This window comes from Diadema antillarum, unplaced genomic scaffold (genome assembly GCF_040938485.1).
Source record: "Diadema antillarum isolate AM-2024a unplaced genomic scaffold, OU_Dant_1.0 seq00000156_RagTag, whole genome shotgun sequence".
NCBI lineage: Eukaryota > Metazoa > Echinodermata > Echinoidea > Diadematoida > Diadematidae > Diadema > Diadema antillarum.
In genome coordinates, this window is record NW_027271228.1 from 751,510 (window position 1) to 772,704 (window position 21,195).

Genomic DNA, 21,195 nt, shown 5'->3' on the forward strand with positions numbered 1-21,195 from the left:
ACTAAACATCATTACGTGTATCAGCAACCATGAGACGCTCGTAAGGTGAGTTTGTGCCATGAAAAAAAAAACACAATCTGTTCTGTTGTTTAGGGATGACTATCTGCCTCTAGGATTTGCCATGACAAGCAGCAAGGAACAGAGTATTAATGCTTTATACCCATGGGAATATGGTGACGCTGTACTTAAAAACTAAACTGCAATGGATAGAGAGGAATTTAGAAGAATAATAAATTGGAAAACCAATCCTGATTGATTTAAGTCTTTTGAAGAAGTTGAAAAAAGTTATTTGGCATTTTCACAATTATTTTTTTGATTAATGTGTTAAGCCAAAAAATTACAAATATTAGATGTAATCTCTATTAGCATCTTTCAGTATGCGGTCTTGAGGATACATCTGCTCATGAAAGATTGATTTATAAAGAGAAAAAAATTGATGTACTATGATAGTCTGACAGAACTTACAAGTATTTCTGCTGAAAATAGAGAAACGCTATTCTTATACACAATTCAATTTTTGAATTAGTTAAAGTTCGAGGAATATTATTGAGAGAACAGAGTGGCATGAGTGGCAGAATATCCTCATTTAGCATGACTCGGTAATCTCACACGTGAGAGAGGTTACGAGCTATGAACACACTCAGTCCCTGGATCTCTACACTCTGTCTCACCGATAGCCAGCCCTCAGGCGGAGCGCGAGATCCTTGTACTTGTATCGGTGAGATAGGCTTGCTGTCGCCACCGAAAGAACATGTGAAACCCAAAGCATTGTGATAAAATTCTCAGGTCACGGTATACTCAGTACCCATGTGAGGCTCGTCCTGTCAGAGATAGCAGCCCGCTCATCCAGGCTACTGTTGGCGATTGTTTTTGACAGCAGAGACGTCCAGTGAAAGATTTTGATAAAGTCTCTCTTCCCTTTTAGATGAGTATAAGGCGCGGGGGAAAAGTACGTGTGACTTACTCCCAAAAACAAAGCGTGTGGTAGCGAACGAACCGTCTTATCTGTGCTCACCTTTTCGAAGGAGATAACCGGGCAATTTAGTTTCGTAACATCGCTGAATGAGACCATGAAGGAAGTCCTGAGCAATACTTTCGATTAGAGCCAAATAGATGATTGACCTTGCCCACTCGGGGTCAATAATGTGTGTGACAAGTCCGGCTACTGCTGGACAATCGGTGCAAGAGAGGGAGAGAAAGAAGAAAGCGAGAGGGGGGGGGGGGGTGATAGACCATTTTAGAAGACTGGCATCGATCATCCTCTCATCTTTACAACTCTTAACTGGGTCCTGATCGTTTCCTTCTCAGCAGCAGCAGTGGAGATAGACAAATATGTACAAATTAAATGTGTAAGATCGCGCAACCGCTGAATCGAATCGAACTTGTCATCTACTGCTGATAGGTTCACTTCCTGCTGGTTCCCGCTGGTTCCCGTGGGTTCCCGCTGGTTTCTTTTTACGACATGTTTGTAACAATGTAGATCTGCAGTTTGCGATCTTACAAATTTAATTTGTACAGAGGGAGATGAACTGAAGAACTCATACCTCATTCTTCACCCCTCTGCGTAGTAATCTCTTGCTTTCAATTTAATATGCCATGTTCGCCATGGGCTACTTAACATAACAATATTTTATGTGTTATAATGTTTTATTTCGGAGCTTGGGTATTTGGTCCAAATTCATTTAGTCACTGCCAGCAACCAGTGAGCTTTGGTAGTGTCGCTGCCCGGAAAGTAGTAGATGACGGGTTCAATTCCCATATTTTTAATTGAAGGAACAAAACACATACATACAGAAATAAAAAACGTGAACAACACAAGGGAAATACAACAACACAGAAACGAACTTAGGGGACAGGAAAGGGGATACCCAATTAGGAAGAGGTTGAGAGAAGAGAAAAGAAGCGATAGCATATCAACAGTGTTTAGGAGTTTGGAGCTAAATACAAGAAAACAAGACCAACTAATTTTACTTAAAATTTTGTATTCTAAGCAATGAGAATTTAACAGTGAATTGGATTGCTGAGTGTAGTTTCTAATTCGAGTAATACATTGAGAGAAAAGTTTTTTGTTTTTTGTTTGATCGACTTTTTAAAGGATGATTCGAAATATTGTAGAAAAGGACTTCGTCTAAGATGTCAGTCAATGAGTTCCATAATATACATCAGGACCATAATGTCTTATAGATTTTTGATCTCTGACAAGTTTAGAATTTTCAAAATGATAATTTGTTGCATGAATGCAACAACATGCTTTTTGATAAGTGTAGCAGTGCAACACACAAGATGGTGTATAATTGTTTCAGTTTGAAAAATCTGACACCCAAAGATCCTATATACCATTGTCTCTTATGAAGTGTATCAATACAATAAAAAGAGAAACAACCTCTATAAGTATTGGAGGGTGAATGTAATTGCTAAATGCTTCCAACAAGTAAAAATTTGTTGTGATCGGATGTAGGCCTACTACATCATACTGAACTTTCCTGTAGACAGAAGTATAAAAAATAAACAATGTCGGAAACGGTTTACTGGTATTGTATTTCATATTTTCGTTCATAGATATCCACAGATTTTGATGATGGCAACATAATTTTCAAAACTTGGCTATTCTCGAGCGTTTTTTTTTTCATCCATTTGAATATCTTTATACAGGTCAGTCAACAAAAGTAAACGTTGTCTTAAAATTGAACCACCGCAATGTTATTGTCTTCGAGGCACACAATACGTAGATTTTAAGCCTGTAATATTGTGTCCCCATGAAGGAAAAAGTAACTCCCACCACACGCAGGTTTAAGGAATAGTTTACTCGATCAATTCGCCCTAGATTTAATGTGACCGCCTTCATCTGCATGTACTATAGTACATGAGACTTGAGAAAGTCCCATGCAGATAGCTTGTTTATGTTTTTACAATAAACACATTTCTTTGGGGATAATGTTGGATACCCTCCTTTTGTCTTCTGCTGCGTAAGGTCCTTCTTTATTTTTGTCGGCAGCCATTGCGGTGTGTTGTCCAGGCGTTTATCTACCTGATAACCCTCTGCTACTTCCTTTAAATCAGATATGGTGGCGCTCTACTGGCTTACGCGGTGCATAAAAATACAGGAGCGAAACTTTGTGGTCACTTACTCGCCTTATGACACTGGCTCATGAACGAATGATCCTTCCGTTTTTGACCTGTTTTAGTCGAAAGGAAGAAAGAAGTTGGAATGTGTTATCTAGCGGATGAAGTGCAGTGACCTGCTATTTTCAGGACAAACTCAGCTCATTTTCTTCCAGTTTCCATCCCTTGTTATTCCTTATGTTGTGGAATATTGTGGTTTCTTTTGTTTTTAAGTCACGTTCATGTTAACACAGGACTGTATTTTTAGGAATGCAGCTACTATAGTTTAACCACATTCATTAATTATGTCATGTTGCCCTGTAAATGTTCGCCTACGATTAAAAGATGCAATTCACGAAAATGCTGTACGTGTTCATAAATAACCATTGAGGTTCGTTATCGTTTTCCCGTGATGCCGTTTGAAGAACACAATTATCTTACAATTGTTTCCATCAATTTGAAGTAAGCTTGCAATGTTTGACACTTGCACCTTCTCCTTGCAAACACAGAAGGAAATGGTGCCGATGTTAAGATAGATATTATTTTTAGAGTATATGCCAATGATTACATATAAATTGACGACAGGGCGTCTTGTTTACATCTGGCTTTGCAGGTAAACCGCCCTCTAGCGATGAAAAAGGACGGGATTCAAACCAGGAAACGGAAGCCCAAGAACTCCAATAAAGGTAGCCAACAGCAGCAGCAAAATGCTCAGGTGCGCAACGGCGGCGGTTCTCCGCCAAACTCGGCCAGTGAAGGTGCCATAAAGGCTGGTTCCCCGACCAAGCAACCCTCACCAATCCCGACATCGACTAACTACACTCCTCCAATAAAAGTGAGTCAACTCAGCGACCCCTACGTACATTACCCCTGTTCCTGTACCTCTGTACTGATACACTATGCTTGTGTATTCTCTACAAACTTCTGTTACTCCTTCTTTTCTGTATCTTCCTCTTTTCCTCCTTCTTTTTTATCCTTTTCATCATCTTTCTCCTGCTCCACCGATCACCTCTAAATCCTCAACCGCCTTTGTTTTTCTTGTTATTCTTTTAGCAATTCTGACTTCTTCGTCTCCTTCCCCATGTTCCTCTTCATAGTATGGTGTGTTTCATAATCATACTGTAGTCAGTACGCGTGCACTCTGGTCCAAGTGCAATGCAGTTGATAATATGTTAGATAAAGCTTTGTTGACACTCTGTCAACATCTAATGAAGATACGCATCTAATAAAGATAATGAATATACAGTGATAAATCATATGGGAATTTAATGTTATTGCTGGACGAATAGTTGGAACGGATTGAATAGTATTACTTGGCCCATGCGACATTCAAAATTCATGATGCATGTCGGTAAGTCGTGAGATATGTATCGCTCCTTGTCTTTTAAGGTGGGATGACAGTATTCGTTATTAGCTATGTTTGCAGGATTAAATCAACGCTTCAAAATTCAAACTCAAAATCACAAACCGAAAGATAGTCCGCCTTATGCCACTGGTGTGCAAAAAAAGAAAGAAAAGAAAAGAGAAACAAACGCGACTGACTAGGTACAATTGTACTTTGTAATATTTATCTGCAGCAATCATAGTCATTAGTCGTGCAGGCTTCAAGTTTATGGTTTGGATGTTGAGAGTATCTTTGACTGTTTCCTCCCCAGGTTGAGCCACAATACCGAATGGGTTTGTCGCCCCCTCCGCCCATCGCCAACCCAGTGACGTCATACATACCAGGCCTGGTCCACCACAGCGGTTGTATCTCGTCTCAGGCTCTGCATCATGCCAGCGGCTACACCAGCCACATCGGGGCTCCGTCCACTCACCTGCCGCACTCCGCGGCGGCCGACCATGCCGTCCACCTGCCTCCGCCTCATCACCACCATCAAAACTCGCCCATCCTTTTGCACAACGGTGCGACCCCGATCAACCCTCTCAATCTCAGCGCCAACCCGAGTGGTGCCGGCGCCGTGCAGCCCCACGCAGGCAGCCCCGGCGAGATGGTCAACAACGGCTCGACCTCTCCGCACGTTCTTTTCGGCGGCGTCAATCCATCCCCACCTTCCGCCGTCGCTGTATCAGTCGACAAAGCCAACTCGGAATGAGATCTCTTTTTCAACCGGGCTGGAATGGGAAGAAGTGTAGCTGGTATCCATATTATGCTACGGAGCTACGCAATACAACAAAAGTATTACACCAACTCGTCTAGAGTTGCTATATATGTATATAATATCAAAGAAGATGAGCTTATTATGTCGCAAACAGTTTTGAAGCATTCACTTTTGAACGCATACTTCAAAAAAAAAAAGATGGAAATCATCATTATATTTGATCAACTTTGATTCACTCACTGTCTTGTTTTCCAGTGAAGAAATAAAAACTTGAGAATCGCTTGATTTCAGTGTTCAGTGCGTGTTCACCTTCAAATCGTCAACCAAACAGATCTTGGCTAACCATCGGATGCACGTGATCTTAAGCTTTGCATTCACTGTTCACTCATAAGCATAGAGAAATGAAGATAATGATGTCTGAACGCGCCTGGGAGTCTCAGGACATAATCGATGAGATCAACATCATGCAATACACTTTCTAGTTCTCATTAACACGAGCCTTGCCTGAGTCATCTGCTGATTCAGTTGCTGCTTGTGGACACATGTTTCATCCGATGCGGTATTGTGTAACCAGAAACCACGTCATTTTAAAGGACAGCGATTGGACTGAATCTACGTGTGAACGCTTCTCTCTGATTGGATCAGTATTAGAAATCATGATAACCGAGTGCCAATAGTAATTGCTCTGGATGCCGAGAGAGGTTGAGAGATGAATACCGAAACAACTAATGTGAATACGGTCAGGCGACCGACAAACTTATGAGAATACTAGGACATGATTTCGTTGTTTCCGGCGGGGATCTTTTTTGCTCTGTGACGTTTACCCCTACTGATAATCAAAGGAGAACAGATTTTTAGAACAGCACGGACTTTGGAGCCAAAAATTCTCTGACAAATTGGTCAGTACATGTACACCATTCGTTTCGCAACTTTACCTTCGCTGTGATATTAGTACTGCGACAGAGTTGAACTGATCAACAAACCATCAAGCCAGTGTGTTGCCATTTGATGTGACGATAACTTGCCGAAGTGACTGCGTCCAGGTGTTAGGAGACGCAACATTACATAAAAAGGATGTTTGTCTCATATAGATCGTGATCGTGACATGATTATAACTACTGTTACATAATATATTACATTTTGGCAGACAAAATGTTATATGTTGCTTTGCGATAATGCGTTCGTAGTGAGTTTGAGTTTTGGCATTATTGCGAGACATACCGTAAGAGCAAGACCATTACTATTCAAAGCTTGATTACAATGTGAAAAAAAATCACTACCTTATAGAATCACTTAAAGCCAATTCACCATTATCTACCAACTTCATTATGATAATTATGATACAGATCTGTTGCTCGATCTTTGTATTTTTATGTGATGGGCATTAATAACATTCATCATAGTACCAGCCGTCTGCGCAAAAAGCAAAAAGTAAAACTACAACGACCATCGGAGTATCCATTAAAAAGTCTTCCATGTTTTAATTTCTAAACTTAATTTTTAAGTCTCGGTAATCGTTCTCCTTTTGCTTCCACTTTTGTTTGCTTGTTTGTTTTTATATGACTTAACTTTCTGCCAAAGATTGCTAGTGTACTTGTATATAAGTTATTGATAGTTATGAATGTAATATATGATTTTGATGTAAGGCTTGAGAGACACCTAGATGATGTGACTCTATGATTCTTTCAGCCGTTTTAAACTACCAAGAAACAGTCTTTTGAAAATATGACCCATGTAGACATGACTAATGCAGAGTGTGCCGAGTTCACTGTTACCTTCCAAGCAGTGTCACTGGACCGCAATACTGACGTGCAGCCAAAGGCATTGATTCAGCATTGTTCTTGAGGAAGATATCTTTTATTTTTCACTCAGGGCTCAAGGTTGAGTAATCTTTGTCGAAGGTGAAGTCACTAGGATGATGCCGTTGTTTTATCTTTTATTTTGAGCCCTGAATAATGATGGTAAGTTTTTAAGATGAGTTCGCGTTTACTCTACAAAAATATGTCAGTATCGACTTGTTCGGACATGACTGTAAAATGAAAATTTATTAGTGTTCAGTTTTTTTACACTTGCCATAACATTTCATGCCAATATCCTGTAGTAATCTTATTTTAGATGTATATATGCATAAAAAACCAGTGACAGCACTAAACTTGTTCCTTCTGTAAACGTTACCGAATCACTGCTTATTGCTAGTTACTCGATGGCGTCTAATCAAAATAATGGCACATGCATTAGTCAATCAAAACGGTGCCCATTGGAGCACGTACTTCCCCTTCGAGCCAAAACTTAGCTGGACAGCATACAGTACTTGCCCATTAAAGCCATGCTTGTCAATGACAATGATAAAGTGATACAGAAATGCATTAAGAAATTGAGTGTGCAATACAGATGGGCGGTGATCTCAACACAAACATGTCTGTCAGACAGTTTGGGTCTGAAACTGTAGAAACTTTATTCATTATGATTCAGTGAAATAACTCGGCATTATTCAGATGTATGAAAGTTATCTAGCAATTTTCTCACTTCTTCGTGTGTTATTGTTTTTCACCGTATGGAATATACTATATATAGGTAGGTCTTCTCTCCTTTCTGTCTAGCTTTAGCTGTGTGCATTTACTTTCCTTTCTCCGTATGACTGAGCATGGTCCATGTTTTTGTAGCGTGTAGCTGACTGTAAGCATTATAGGAATGCATATTAGCGATTTCATGTACATTATATGATGTAGAATATATTAAAGACGTTGGGGATATGGAAAGTCTTCGGATAATCACGTAACCTCGTATACAGCAGAGATAAATGATACTGATGTGTATGAATTTACCTGTACTTATGACTGAAGTGTTCAACGTAATACTTAATTGTGTTACAACAGCAAAATGTTTGATAATGCATTAGAAAAGAAAGAGCAAGGGATGAAGAAAATAAAAACCACACAAATAAAAGATTAAAGAGAAAGCGGGGGGGGGGGGGGAGCGTGTGAATGACCTGTGTGCTTTTCGTATTATTACTCCAGTTTATGTAGATAATCGAGGCCACATTTCGTCGATATTTCTGTGTTATTGCGTGTGATGTATATCCGTACTAGTACATGAAATTGTTTAATCTTTCAGTAGTTGTAAGTCACAGCATATTTGATTCAAAGTGGAAAGGTACATAATTATGTATCGCAGGTTATACCAAAGAGTGCACTAAATGTTTGTACAGAAAGGTATGGACAAAGAAAGCATTACAGCAACAGTTAGTGAATATGTATTACCTCATTATACAATGTATAGTTGCAACCTGTCAGAATCAACCATTTTTGTAGAGCGATTTACTGGATTGATGATTACTCGTGAATACGGTTATACACTTCATAGCATGATTCTGAAGGAGGCCTAAGTTTCTCTTCTCAGAATTAACAGAGCGGGATGTGCCAGAAGGAGCTGTGGATGTTTCGTATCGGTTTGTGTCGTCATAATAGCAAGAGAAGACAGTTAGAAAATGAAAATAGTGTGAGCAAACTATTGTGTAGACGAGCATGGATATGTGATTGCGTACCGATTGCAAGTATGATTGCAGTTTGATTTGTCGAGTCAATTAGTTGATGTGTTTTTTCGTCTCGTTATTTATGAATCATAGTGTCAAAGAGAGTATTAATTTGTTAATCTGTGTAAACAACTCGCCTATCATGTTACAATAAAGAAAGTTATGATAAAAAAAAATATTATATACTTCGCTTGACTGCAGAGTTTTATTTTTCTATTGTGAGACGTGTCATGGGATTCAAATCTCTTAGCGTTGTGCCATTTGAATGTAACTTTGATTGCACTGAGAAGAATGAAAAAATCACGAGCAAACTTACATCCATGCATGAAAATGCAATTTCATGTAGACATCACAAAGATCGTAAGTCTCATTCTGTCATCATGTCGTTTAACCAACAGCAGAGTAAGGCTTTGTAACAAACTGTTTTCCCCCTTAAAGGGATGGTACAGTATTGGTGGAGATGAGAATTGGGCTTTTAACTTTTTGCGAGATACCAAGAAAACACTTACGAAATAGTACAGAGCATACCATTTTAAGAGGAATTCAAACTTAATTTGATGAAAATCGGGTTTGGAATGACTGAAACATCCAAAAACAAAGTAAAACAAAGGGATCGTAATAAAAGATGGGACCCACACTTTATTGGAATCGCTCTGTTTTGGATATCTCAGCCATTTCAAAACAAATTTTAATCAAATAAACATTGAATTCCTCATGGAATTACATGCTATCTCATATATCATTAGAGGTTTCGCATTATCTGAACAAAAAAATGTTAGAAACCTGAAATTAGGTCTCAACCAAAACTATACGATCCCTTTAAATTCTGTTTCATATCCTTAGATCAACAAAAATAATGTGTAGAGACATCACTCAACTGACAGCAGCCGATAAACCTTTCCTGCGAGGGAAATTGTGTGTGTGTGTGTGTGTGTGTGTGTGTGTGTGTGATATGACACCACTTACTTCCCATTGCTCTAATGTGAATTTGTATACAAATAGACTATAATACACGTTGGTATTCCCAATGTTCTTTAAATACATGTACGATCATTCTTTTGAAAAAGAACAATATTATTGGTAGGTTCTATATAGAAATTGCCTGGACAGTGCAGTCTAGGAGTCATGACTCTCTTACATACGTCGTAGGTGGCAGAATTTACTTCAACCACACCACACACTCGCGATCTTGCAGACATTGCTGTTTCCATGCGTAGAATAAGATTATTGTTGTGAGGAAGGCCTATTACGCACCACCATTAAATTACCCCACAAGTATAAAATTACATTGTGGGTTACATGTTTACCACCATGGTTACATAATTGACCCCCTCCTTGAAACAAGAACAGCAACAACAAAACAAAATTAAAACATACAGTGTACATGTACATTAGGGGAGTGATTATCATTGGTCAACATTACGGTATGAATTCATCGGCACTGTGTGAAAAGTGAAACGGTGGGATGTAACATTCTAACTAACAGTTATACGCAATACATCATTCTGTCCCACTGGCTTATGGAAAAATCAACAATGATCACCACTCTTGTGTGTTGCATTGAGTTAATGTCCATAGGTATGTGAATGAAATTTGTGTACGTTGGATCCATTAGCACAGAAAAGGATTAATATACATGAACAAACCCAATCATGTTTGCGAATATGCTTTGTATGTTGATATATTTTGTATTACAATGATTTGTTGTAAAGTGTATTATCTGAAGGAATTTATGATATTACAAATAAATAAAATTTGATTTGAACTGAAGTGAAGTTAAGCTTTAATTTTGAGAAACCTGTGCTTGTTTGCCAGGTTAAGTACACTGTGGTGAAGTGGAACATTCGTTCCCAGTCACATATAAACACGGATCTACAGGGCGATCTCCGGATCATGCCGGTGTCACAGTCGATCCGTTCCGGGTTCCGGGGGAACCGATATACTGGTCGAATCCGGTCGATTAGTTCCGCGGAACGAATATACCGCACAATAGGCTGTACGCAGAAACGTTCCGCAACCGCCGATCCTATCCGGGTTGTGCGAGTAGGCCTCATTAAAAACAAAATAATATCTGTGTATTGTGGATGCTGATACCAAACCAAAAAAATCTGAGAAAGCTATTTCTTCATTTTTTAAATGATATTAAGGACAAACCTATTTTTACGTTCTGATAATTTCCCTTTAAATGAATCGTATTATAACCTCGTACAAGTAGCGCGAAGAAATGAATTACTGTAGGGCCTACAATGTATTAGCTAAATAGCATGCACAAATACGTACGAGTCGATCATCTGGAGCCGTTGCGCAGACAGTGTACGATTAGCCTTTATTTATAGACAAAACTTCAAAGAACAGTTCAACGAAAGAGCATGATAATACTATAGTTATAGGTCCTACATTTATAAGAGACTGCTTGAAGTGGGAAGGAAGAGAGAGGGAGGTTTTGCTGGTAGGGTACAGCAAGAATAAACATGTTTTTTTTTCGGTGAGCTTTGTTCTGATAAGAAAATTATTGTTCAGCTGTACTTCAAAACAAAAAAAGAATGTTGGTCTAATAGTCTGCAAACAAATTGTTAATGTGTATGCCGTGTATGCAGGGGACTAAAATGGAGCTATGCATTTGGATTTCATTTCATTTATATATTTTATTCTCATTTTTCTTTCAACAAAACATAACACAAAGTAAATCAAAAATGCAAACATAAGCAAGTATACATTACAAAGTATGACATTCAATGGTAATTAACAAACTAATAAAGATATGCACACATACTGGTATTACAAAGTTATGTTTGCAGGGTAAAAATGAGAACTAAGAGATCCACTAAAAAGCGTTGGTTGTAGATTTTAGACCACTCTAAAATATCTTCAAAAATACAATGCAATTTTGGGGTACATTAAGCCATATTTCTGTCTGTTTCCTGTCGATTCATGTTACATGTAGTTTATTATAGCTGTTTTTCATTTTCTTATCTCTTTCAATTTCTGTCTATCCCATCGCCACTATTGGCTTCACACCTTTTACATGTGCATATAATATGCGTTTCCATTAAAAATGTATGTACATATATAAATGAAACTTAATGTTTACGAAGAGAAAATGTAACTTTTTTATGGAACACCAGATTTCGGACATAGGTGTACTGTTTGGATATTCAAGTTATAGGGTATCACTAGAAGTCAGAAAATTTACGTGAGTTTGTGATATGACCCCATATTTTGCATGCACTCTAATTTCTTTCAAGGGGAGGGCTAGTAACTGATCAATGGGTATCAGTGGGAATGCTCGGGGAAGATTGTTCCAATTCTAGTAGGATTCATTAAAGAGTACATTGATATATCTATTGTTGTATGAAAATTATTTGCTTCAGAACGGTCTCATATTCAAGTATAACTGTGTTGTTTAATTCCCCGTGACTGTACAGGCATGCTAACCCGGAAACATTACACTGCACATTACTTGAATATGAGACCATTCTGAAGCAAATACTTTTCACAGAACAAAAAATGCACTCTTAAATGAATCCCCCAAGGATTGGAACAATCATCCCCCAGCATTCCCACTGATTCCCGATGATCAGTTACAAGCCATCCCCTTTTAACAGAAGATATTTTTTGGGGCCTCAGTCCCTATCATGGAAAGGGAAGACATTCAAGATTGAACGGATGGTACAGTATTGACTATAAGGTGGTGTTCAGAACAAACAAATAATGAGAAACCTGCAATACTAAACAGCATTCAATTCTTTTAGGAATTCAGAGTTCATTTTACACAAATTAGCTTCAAATTGCTGAGATATATGTAGCTACAGTGCGTACAAAAAAGCAACAGGATTCAATTTCGAATTTGTGAAGATGGTGTTTACTTTACTCCAAAGTAAGTAGCAACATCATAAAGCCATATAATCTCCTCTTTCCAATGACATCTTATTTATTCTTACACGGTCACGGATGGCTGAGTTTCAGTTAGTGAGACCAGCATAAATCCTTTTTAATTCACTTTTTTTTTAATGTTCAGACTGGTGAGACATACATAGGGCCCTTCTTCTTTGAAAACAACCGCAACGAAAATGGATGCTTACAAATTTTAAATTTACATGCGATTCCTGAATTAATGGAAATTTTTCCTGTGCAACAAAGGGGTGTGTTCAGACGCCTATGGTGGGCACAGGATAGCGCACCAGCCCATCGACTAGTTGAAATGTAAGAAACAGATTGGCTGAGGTATTTGGAAATCGGGTGATTGCCTTGTATCATGGTGTGCAGCCATTGGCCACCAGAATCTCTGGATCTGACTTCTTGCAATTTTTCCCCCTTTGGGGTTATCTCAAGAGCAAAGTGTTCATTACCCTTCAACCTGACATTGCAACTCTGAGACAAAGAATCACTGAATTTGAAGCTCTACGCCATCAAGCCACAATGATTCGCAGAGTTGTGCGTGAGATGTAGAAAAGAGCTAATCTCTGTGTGGGAAGGAATGGTGGCCATGTTGAGGGGCATGGGATGTAATGTTAAAAAGAGATATCCGAAAAAACAATGGTAAGTTGTGGTTATTGATTTCATTATTCCATTAATTTGTTAAGTTAATTTCTGATAAGGTGCATTGATTCTTGCAGGGTCTAAACTTGGTCCCAAGTCCAATTTACCCATTGTCTAAAAAGAATTATTACTCAGCCATCCATGACCGTGTATGCATAAATAATTATCATTTTGAAGAGGAGTATCATATGGTTTTAAGATGTTGCTACTCACTTTGGTGTAAAGTTAACACAATCTTCACAAATTTGAAATCAAATCTTGTTGCGTTTTTTTTTTATTCGCATTGTATAAACAAAGAGACCCTAATTAAAGGATGGACCCACCTTATCTGCCCACTACACATGTCTTTTCTTCAGTCCAAACCGATTTTGTATAATGTACTTTCAATTTCTCTTAGAATCGTACGCTCTCTATTTCAAATGTGCTTTCTAATTACAAGTCTTGCAAAACGTTAAATTTTCAATCGCCCATCTCAACCAAAACTATACTGTATCTCTTTAGAATACCTTTCCTGTTTGAAGTAATCTCTGTGTATAGATAGACCGCCTCCCCAATAGAGAGAAAAAAAAAACACACACACACACATTCATTTGCACATACACACGGACACAACATATAATAAAGACAACTCAACACACAAAAACAAAATTCATCGCGTCATTTTTAGTTGTTACAACTTAAAGGACAAGTTCACCTTCATAAACATAAGGATTGAGAGAATGTAGCAATATTAGTAGAACACATCATTGAAAGTTTGAGGAAAATCGGACAATCCGTTCAAAAGTTATGAATTTTTGAAGTTTTTGTGCAGTAACCGCTGGATGAGAAGACTACTGCAGTGTGTGAAAAACTTAGATGTCACATGCGTACAACAATATAAGGAAAATATAAAGAGAATTTCACAAAATTTCATCTTATGAAAAAAGTACACATTCCCCCGATTCGTTACCGACAAATGTTATGGGTAATATTATTCCCCCTGCCTTTAGAAAGAGGCAAGTCAAGTGCTCTTTTATTATGCGAAAAAAGTGAAAATATGTTGAATTTTCTTTATATTTTCTTTATACTGTTGTACGCATATGACTCACAAGCTGTAGTAGTCTCCTCATCCAGCGGTTCCAAAACAGAAATTTTACAAATTCATAACTTTTGCATCGATTGTCCAATTTTCCTCAAACTTTCACTGATGTGTTCTACTAATATTGTTGCATTCTCTCAATCCTTATGTTTATGAAGGTGAACTTGTCCTTTAAAAAATAATGAACCAAACGAACATGCATGTATGACGTTGACGATCATATTGGTCGTTATATCGCACTAAAATGATTAGACTCTGTGCCCTGAAAATAGACATTAAAGTGAAGGTGGACTATTTGAGCTCATAGTATGTTTAATATTAAGGTCCTTGTATTACAGTAGTTAACATGAAGCATGCCGAACATCCCAATTACAGTTACTCATTCGGTTATTCTGTTCAAAATGATTCAAATCAGAGAGAGGTTGGCATGTCCAACGTCACATCGTGCAGAACTCTACAGAGCAGAGTTCTGTAACTGTACCATGGCCACCATGACGATGAAAGAGATACTAGTAAGGGAGGGGAAAAAAGGAATCGCTTTGTAGTCCGGGTTTCAAATTGGCAACTTTGTTCGGTTGGCTGGTCAGAGAGATTTGGAGAAGTTCATTGGCTGTAGAGGGAGACTAGAAGAGTACATTTTACTGAAGGGGTGTTTCCCCATTACCACTTTGTATACATTGTACGGTAGAGACCCGGAACGAATCGGCGGTGGGGGATCTTATCGGCGGTGAGGCAAAAATCCCGCCGATTGGATCTGGGGGATCTTATATACCGGCCACAGTACGCCGATAAGTTCCGGCGGAACTTATCGACTGGCCGGAACGGATCGCCTGTGACACCGGCAATGATCCGGGAAGTTCCGGGGTAGGTTTGCCCTGGATGGAGCGTCGACGAGCGTTAATGACTGTACACACAGTATCAACACGGCAGCTACACGGATGAGACCGAAAGAGCACGGCATCTACACGGCGCTTACACCGACCATGCCGGACCCACTCGGAAACTACACGGTCGATGCCGGCAGAGCACGGCGTCTACACAAAACCATCAGGGTGACTACACGGACCGACACGGCAGCTCCACATACCACGCCGGCGGACGAAAATCTTCCATACAAAGCGAGCTGATTTTGCATTTTCATCAATCTGTCGTTCTCGTCACAGACCCCGCAGGGAATGCGATAGTTCTAATGCAACAACAGTTTTATACAGTACACCAAAGTAATCTCTATTATCACGTTCTATTTGGCGGTCAAAATTGGTTGCTTGTTTCTTTCTTTAAAAAAGAAATTCTTAAGCATTTCAAGCTGCCCTTATTTGGTATAATTAAATCTTAAACAAAATGTCAGTGCCTAACCCTGCCACAGGGGCCCCATATAAAATGTGTCTCTCATCTGAGGACGTAATGTGATTATTTTTCTCTTACAAATGGAAATACATTGTATTATTGGTATGAGCTATGCAAAATCTTAGTGTTACAATGATGATAAAGTTTTTGTCAACCTTTCACCTTTTATTTATCAGTGATAATCTATCTACAGTCACCGAACCATCAGGAAAACTGCAGTTCTCAAGCATACAGTGTAACGGTAGTTTCGTAGCTCAGACTGTTATTGGATAATGTTTGGTGCTGACAAAATAGAACTATGAGTCCAAAATTGATATAGCGCCATCTCCTGACCACGTTGATGAATCTCTTGGTTGGCTGCTATCAAGGACGCTTCGTGTTGGCTAGTGGTCTTCGGTTGTGTAAGCCTTCCCCTATTTGTGCATGGCCGGCGGAACCTGTGAGTGTGTGTATGTGTGTGTGTGTGTGTGTGGGGGGGGGGGGGGGGGGGGGGGGGGGGGCTCAGTCCCCCTCCCCTCATTTTTTGCACCGTACAAAAGAATACATACAATTGTAAGGTGTCACCACTTTGGCCCCCACACTTATTTTTACCCCGGAAGTGCGTAAGTGGCACTAGAAAGAAATAGAGACCTTGAAGTGTGAACGTTGAAGGCCCCCCCCCCTTTTTTTTTCTTTCTTTCTTTCTTTCTTTTTTTTTTTTTTGCTTGTCAGCAGCTGTTGAAAAACCCCGGAAGTGATGAGGTGAAGACCTGTCTTTTTGGTTTTGTATTTTGCCTGTCAGCTGAGGAAACCCAGAAGTGGCAGCAGAAGTTGCGCTGAAGGCCCCCTCCTTTTTTTTTTTTTTTTGCTTGTTAGCTCATGAAACCCGGAGGTGCCCCCCCCCCCACTTTTGAAAACGCTCCGCCGGCCCTGTTGTGTGTGGCATAGGCCTATGGTTTAGTCGTGTAGGCCTACACTGTTTTTACACTCGATTCGAATCATCCAATCTGAAATAGGGTAATTGTTTTCTGCATACCTCCCTCTCTTTCTCTCTTTTTGTAAGATGTCTAGTTTTATTCTCAACCACGCGAGGAACAAAAAAAAAAGAAGAAAAAGAAATGAGATAGACGATTCTTATTAATGTTATTAAAATTTTTGTGTAACTGTCAATAACCATTATTGCGGTGTGATGGACTGGGTCCACTGTATTTTTTTCCTTGTACGTACCTGCCTGTGGGCAGGTAGTATCCTAGGATTATTTATCACATGCTTTAATTTGCAATGGAAATAAAGTATGCTATACACGCTATACACTCACGTAACTTCACACGAGTCATGTACTTATTTTCTATATCCAATTTTGATGAATGGTCAGTGCATTATATATTTTTAGTCTTTTATTGTTATGTCTGTGGCTATCAATCTTTCTGCAATATTGCTCATTTTTGTCATTTTGTAAGCTATTCTCGCAGTGCTGACTTAAAGTGAAATGAAAAACTTTGAACACCAAATCTCTGAACGGTATATTTTGTGCTGTGTACTGGGCATAATTATTATTTGTGGTCTTGAGCAAGATGTTTCTGGTATAGATTTCTTGTTAAAATACAATGTGCGCTATTCAGTTTGTTTGTTTGTTTGTATGTCTTTTAAGAGGAGGGTATCCCTTTGTTAGATCATGACTGATTACGATAAGCAATGAAGATTGTATTGCTTTATTATTTGTAGTATGCACAATGTAGACTTTTCCAGCGTTTAATCATTTTTCCTTTATGTTATTTGTCTCCACACCAATTTAGTCTTGCTTTACCAAGAGGCTCGTTTGAGCCAAGTTAGAAACATTGGGAGTTAAGTGTTTTCTTAGTATCTATTTGAAACTAGAGTGATTTTCAACTGCTCCAAATTTATGTTCTCACGTAGGCCTATAGTTGTATAAATTCAGTTTTCACTCACACACACACACACACACACACACTGACACAGACACGTACATAAAATTCGAAGGCGTGTCAAGATTTTATGAGTGGAAATGAGATCGATTAGTTTTAATATCCTTTTGAAGGTCTTGGACCCTTAAAGCATAATGAATAATGGAGAAATCGACATAATTCGAGAAAAAAAAGAACAAGAGCAGAAGTCCCTATAATCCCGGAATATTGACTGTGAAGCTTTATAGGCCTACCCTTTTCAGAAGCATAATGATTTGGATGTTCTTCATTGGAATTTCAGTTTATTGCTATTTCCTTCCTAGTTCACGTAGTCTAGATGTCGTATGCTATTTAGTTTCGACTATATTTTTGGAGGGGGGGGGGGGGGGAGAGGTTGATTATTATAGCCTAGAGGGTCTCAACCCGCTCGAGGGACACTATAATGGAGTTAAGGTCCCGAGCAAAAGTCCATGATTATCTGTTTTACCTACCAAATAAAGGGAAACAGAATATCGTGATCGATCGATCGCAATCTAGGTACATTGCACCAGAACAAGTTGGTCCCGAGTGATATACAAAGTGCCTCTACGGGTGACTGAGTCTCTCACCAATTATTTCAAATGACATTAAATCGTTTTATGACGAGAAGTATGCCCTATACGCGGAAACAGAGTAAAGTTACCTATGATCAATGACAGTTATAGCTTTATAGTTAATTCTATCTCACATCAGTTACCAATACAATGTACTAATCAAAAACCGTTTCAAAGCCCACATCGACAGGGATTTTATGATATATTTTAGTGTCAGAGTATGTCAACATTAGTTTCGTGTTCTCTTTATTCCGATACCATGGCTATCGGCGCCATATCATTACCTTTCCCATCGCTCTTAAATAGAAGCACAGATGGTTTTCTTACAAATATAAGATTCTTCGCGAGTGCAAGGTGTATCATTCCAGTCACGTGTCACGCCGGATTGTTCGTTGCGGTACCAGAGATGGGCACAGTCTTCATTGCCTCCACCATTGTTGGGTTCGCCAGAGATCCAGTTGGTGTAGTCCACCCTGGATCCATCGGACCAGCGAAAGCTACCTTCCCTGTTTCGGTCATTGAATCCCAGCCAGAACCCCTTTGATCGATAAATATGACAGTGAAAAGAAAAGGAGCCGGATTTGCTGAAGGCGATTATTACTGTTGCAAGCGTCTTTATTTACGAATCCATACGAGGAAACACACACACGCGCGCCCGAGAGCGCAAAGACATCTTTTTCAACTAAAGAGATTTTTCTCGAATCATTTACCTTTGTAAAGACCAATTAGGATCTTTATTTGTATTTTCTTTAACAGAGCTTATAGCAAGGAGGCATAGGCTAACTCGGTGAAAGGATGCGTCAAGCTGGTGTGTTCAATGGGAGTCAAACAAAACATTTTATACAATAAAACATCATCATAAGTGAACTCGTTCCTAATTGTCGAGTTTTTAGAAAAGTAATTCATGCATATATTTAGAATAATGAAACAGGAAATGCATTAAGGAACATGAAATTTAGGATATTATATAATATATATATATAATCATTGTGAATATTCGCACTGTCATCCCTGAAGAAGAGGAAGAATCCTCGAAAATTCGGATTATTCATTAAATCAAGATTGGCTATTAATGCATTCCCTGCATTCCTCTGTTGTGACTTTATATATATATATATATATATATATATATATATAGATATATATACATATATATATATATATAGATATATATACATATATATATATATACATATATATATATATATACATATATATATATATATATATATATATACATATATATACTATTTCATATAATTATGTCTCAGTGGAAATGCATTAATAATCATACTTGGTATAATATATATCATATGATATTTCACTGCAACCCTATACTTAATAGTATGATCATAGTGTAAACAAGAACTTCCATTATACATTACGTTGATTTGAACTTGGGCGACTTTTATGTGTACAGAATCTTGGTTTCGGATCACCATAGCAATTATTAGCGCTCATCCAGTGAGCATAAAAACAAATTGAAACATACTATATAGTATATATATGTATGCATTTTGAGTCAATTTGTATGACAATATGCTAAGCCGTATACATCGTGTTATGGTATCCTCAAAATGTATGTACTCTCTTGGTATGTCTGATTACAAAAAACAGAAATAAAACCAACCAACCACCCACCAACCAAACAAAGGAAATATGTTTACAGTGATCCAGTGTTGTGATTATAACTCCATTATGGTCACTACTTTGCATATCAAATGGACATTATACGAGTAATAAATCGATCAGATAAATTGCAAATTATTGTGATATATTGATAGTTTCGCAATATAGGGTATAACCCTATTTTTTTAGCAGAATCTAGTTGTCACTGTATAGAGTTGACTGACATATTATAAAAAATAACGAAAATCCAGAGTCACTCTCATTTTTAGTTTTATAAAAGAACACTTAGACTAAATCCTCTACCCTATTATAGAAGGAAAAAAAATAATGTTACCATTCAAAAAATGATGTCATATCAAGGACATTTTGGAGATCATTTTTTTTTTTTCATTATAACGCTCTATTGTACACAGACATTCCTATCCAGGAGTGAAATCTTTATACATGTACCAATTACAACAGTAGTACTGTTATTATCATTATTATTATTATCATTGTTATTATTATTATTACTATTATTATTATCATTTATCATTATCATTCTATCATTATCATTATTTTTTTAAGGCTAACCAAAATATCAGTAAACCTCACTAAAGAGTTCAGCTAACATTCATTGATCCCAAATGTAATTTCCCTTTTGCTTACGATGGGCATGAGACTCACCCCCACTGGTGTACGAACAGCTGTCCTCCACAGCTGGTACAAGAAGGTATTTTCTCCCTCGCTGTGCACTGAGACCAGGTCTCCGCCGAGGTTTTGACAGTGGCTCCTTGCAGCAGTCCACGTCTTTGCAGCACCGAACGTTCGATAACAGTCGTTGCCGTACTGCGTCCAGAGACTCTCGCAACACAACTGCGTCGACAAGTGCACTTGAGCGAGTGCCACAAGGACTAGGGTAAGGGTAGCTGGTGCATGCATGGTCGTCACTTTAGTATAGGCTCCTCGTTTCCACTCCAGATGTATGATATCACCCTTTATTTTTTACGTGAATTATACTGCTGGGTGAATCAGAACGTGAAAGGGTTGGAGTTTTGAAAAGCCAAAATAAAAAAACCCAACAACAACAACAGCAACAACAACAACAAACAAACAAACAAACAACTTTTTTTGAGGTTTTGAGCCTGAAACAATAATGTGGAACGAGAAACATCTATAATTCTAAGTGTAGCTCTAGGTATCCAGCAACAACATTATTCTATTGATTTTCTTCAGTAGTTTAAAGAAACCATATTATAATTATAGTGACTACTTTTGAATAACGCACAGATCCACCTTTCGGTGCTCATGGCGCTTCGAAAAAAAAAATTGAAAGATACATAATATTCATGTTCAAACATGACAACAGAGAAGAAAATGGCAAACAACA

At 38.3% G+C, this 21,195-nt stretch overlaps 2 protein-coding genes across 2 annotated transcripts in view; one reads left to right on the forward strand and one right to left on the reverse strand.

Annotated features, from left to right (window-relative positions):
- LOC139727845 (uncharacterized) overlaps nt 1-5,267 on the forward strand; it is a 41,131-nt gene extending 35,864 nt beyond the window's left edge. Inside the window, exons 5-6 of the mRNA XM_071638818.1 lie at nt 3,716-3,937; nt 4,758-5,267. Coding sequence (XP_071494919.1) covers nt 3,716-3,937; nt 4,758-5,198 — 663 coding nt within the window. The 3' untranslated portion in view covers nt 5,199-5,267. The remainder of the gene's footprint in view (nt 1-3,715; nt 3,938-4,757) is intronic.
- A 12,745-nt stretch (nt 5,268-18,012) lies between these two features.
- LOC139727832 (echinoidin-like) lies at nt 18,013-20,747 on the reverse strand. Its single transcript, XM_071638805.1, has 3 exons — nt 20,493-20,747; nt 18,570-18,735; nt 18,013-18,041 (listed from the first exon to the last, which is right to left on the reverse strand). Exons 1-3 carry the CDS (start codon nt 20,745-20,747, stop codon nt 18,013-18,015), a joined length of 450 nt encoding a protein of 149 aa, XP_071494906.1.
- Between the last annotated feature and the right edge of the window lie 448 nt (nt 20,748-21,195).

Excerpts from the sequence above, each read along its gene's own strand:
- LOC139727832 (XM_071638805.1), bottom strand. The coding sequence starts at position 20,747 with ATGCATGCACCAGCTACCCTTACCCTAGTCCTTGTGGCACTCGCTCAA. Across the intron at positions 18,736-20,492 it reads CTGTTCGTACACCAGTGGGG|GGGTTCTGGCTGGGATTCAA; the intron begins GTGAGTCTCATG and ends TATCGATCAAAG. Across the intron at positions 18,042-18,569 it reads CGAACAATCCGGCGTGACAC|TGTCCCTCGAGCGGGTTGAG; the intron begins GTGACTGGAATG and ends ACTCCATTATAG.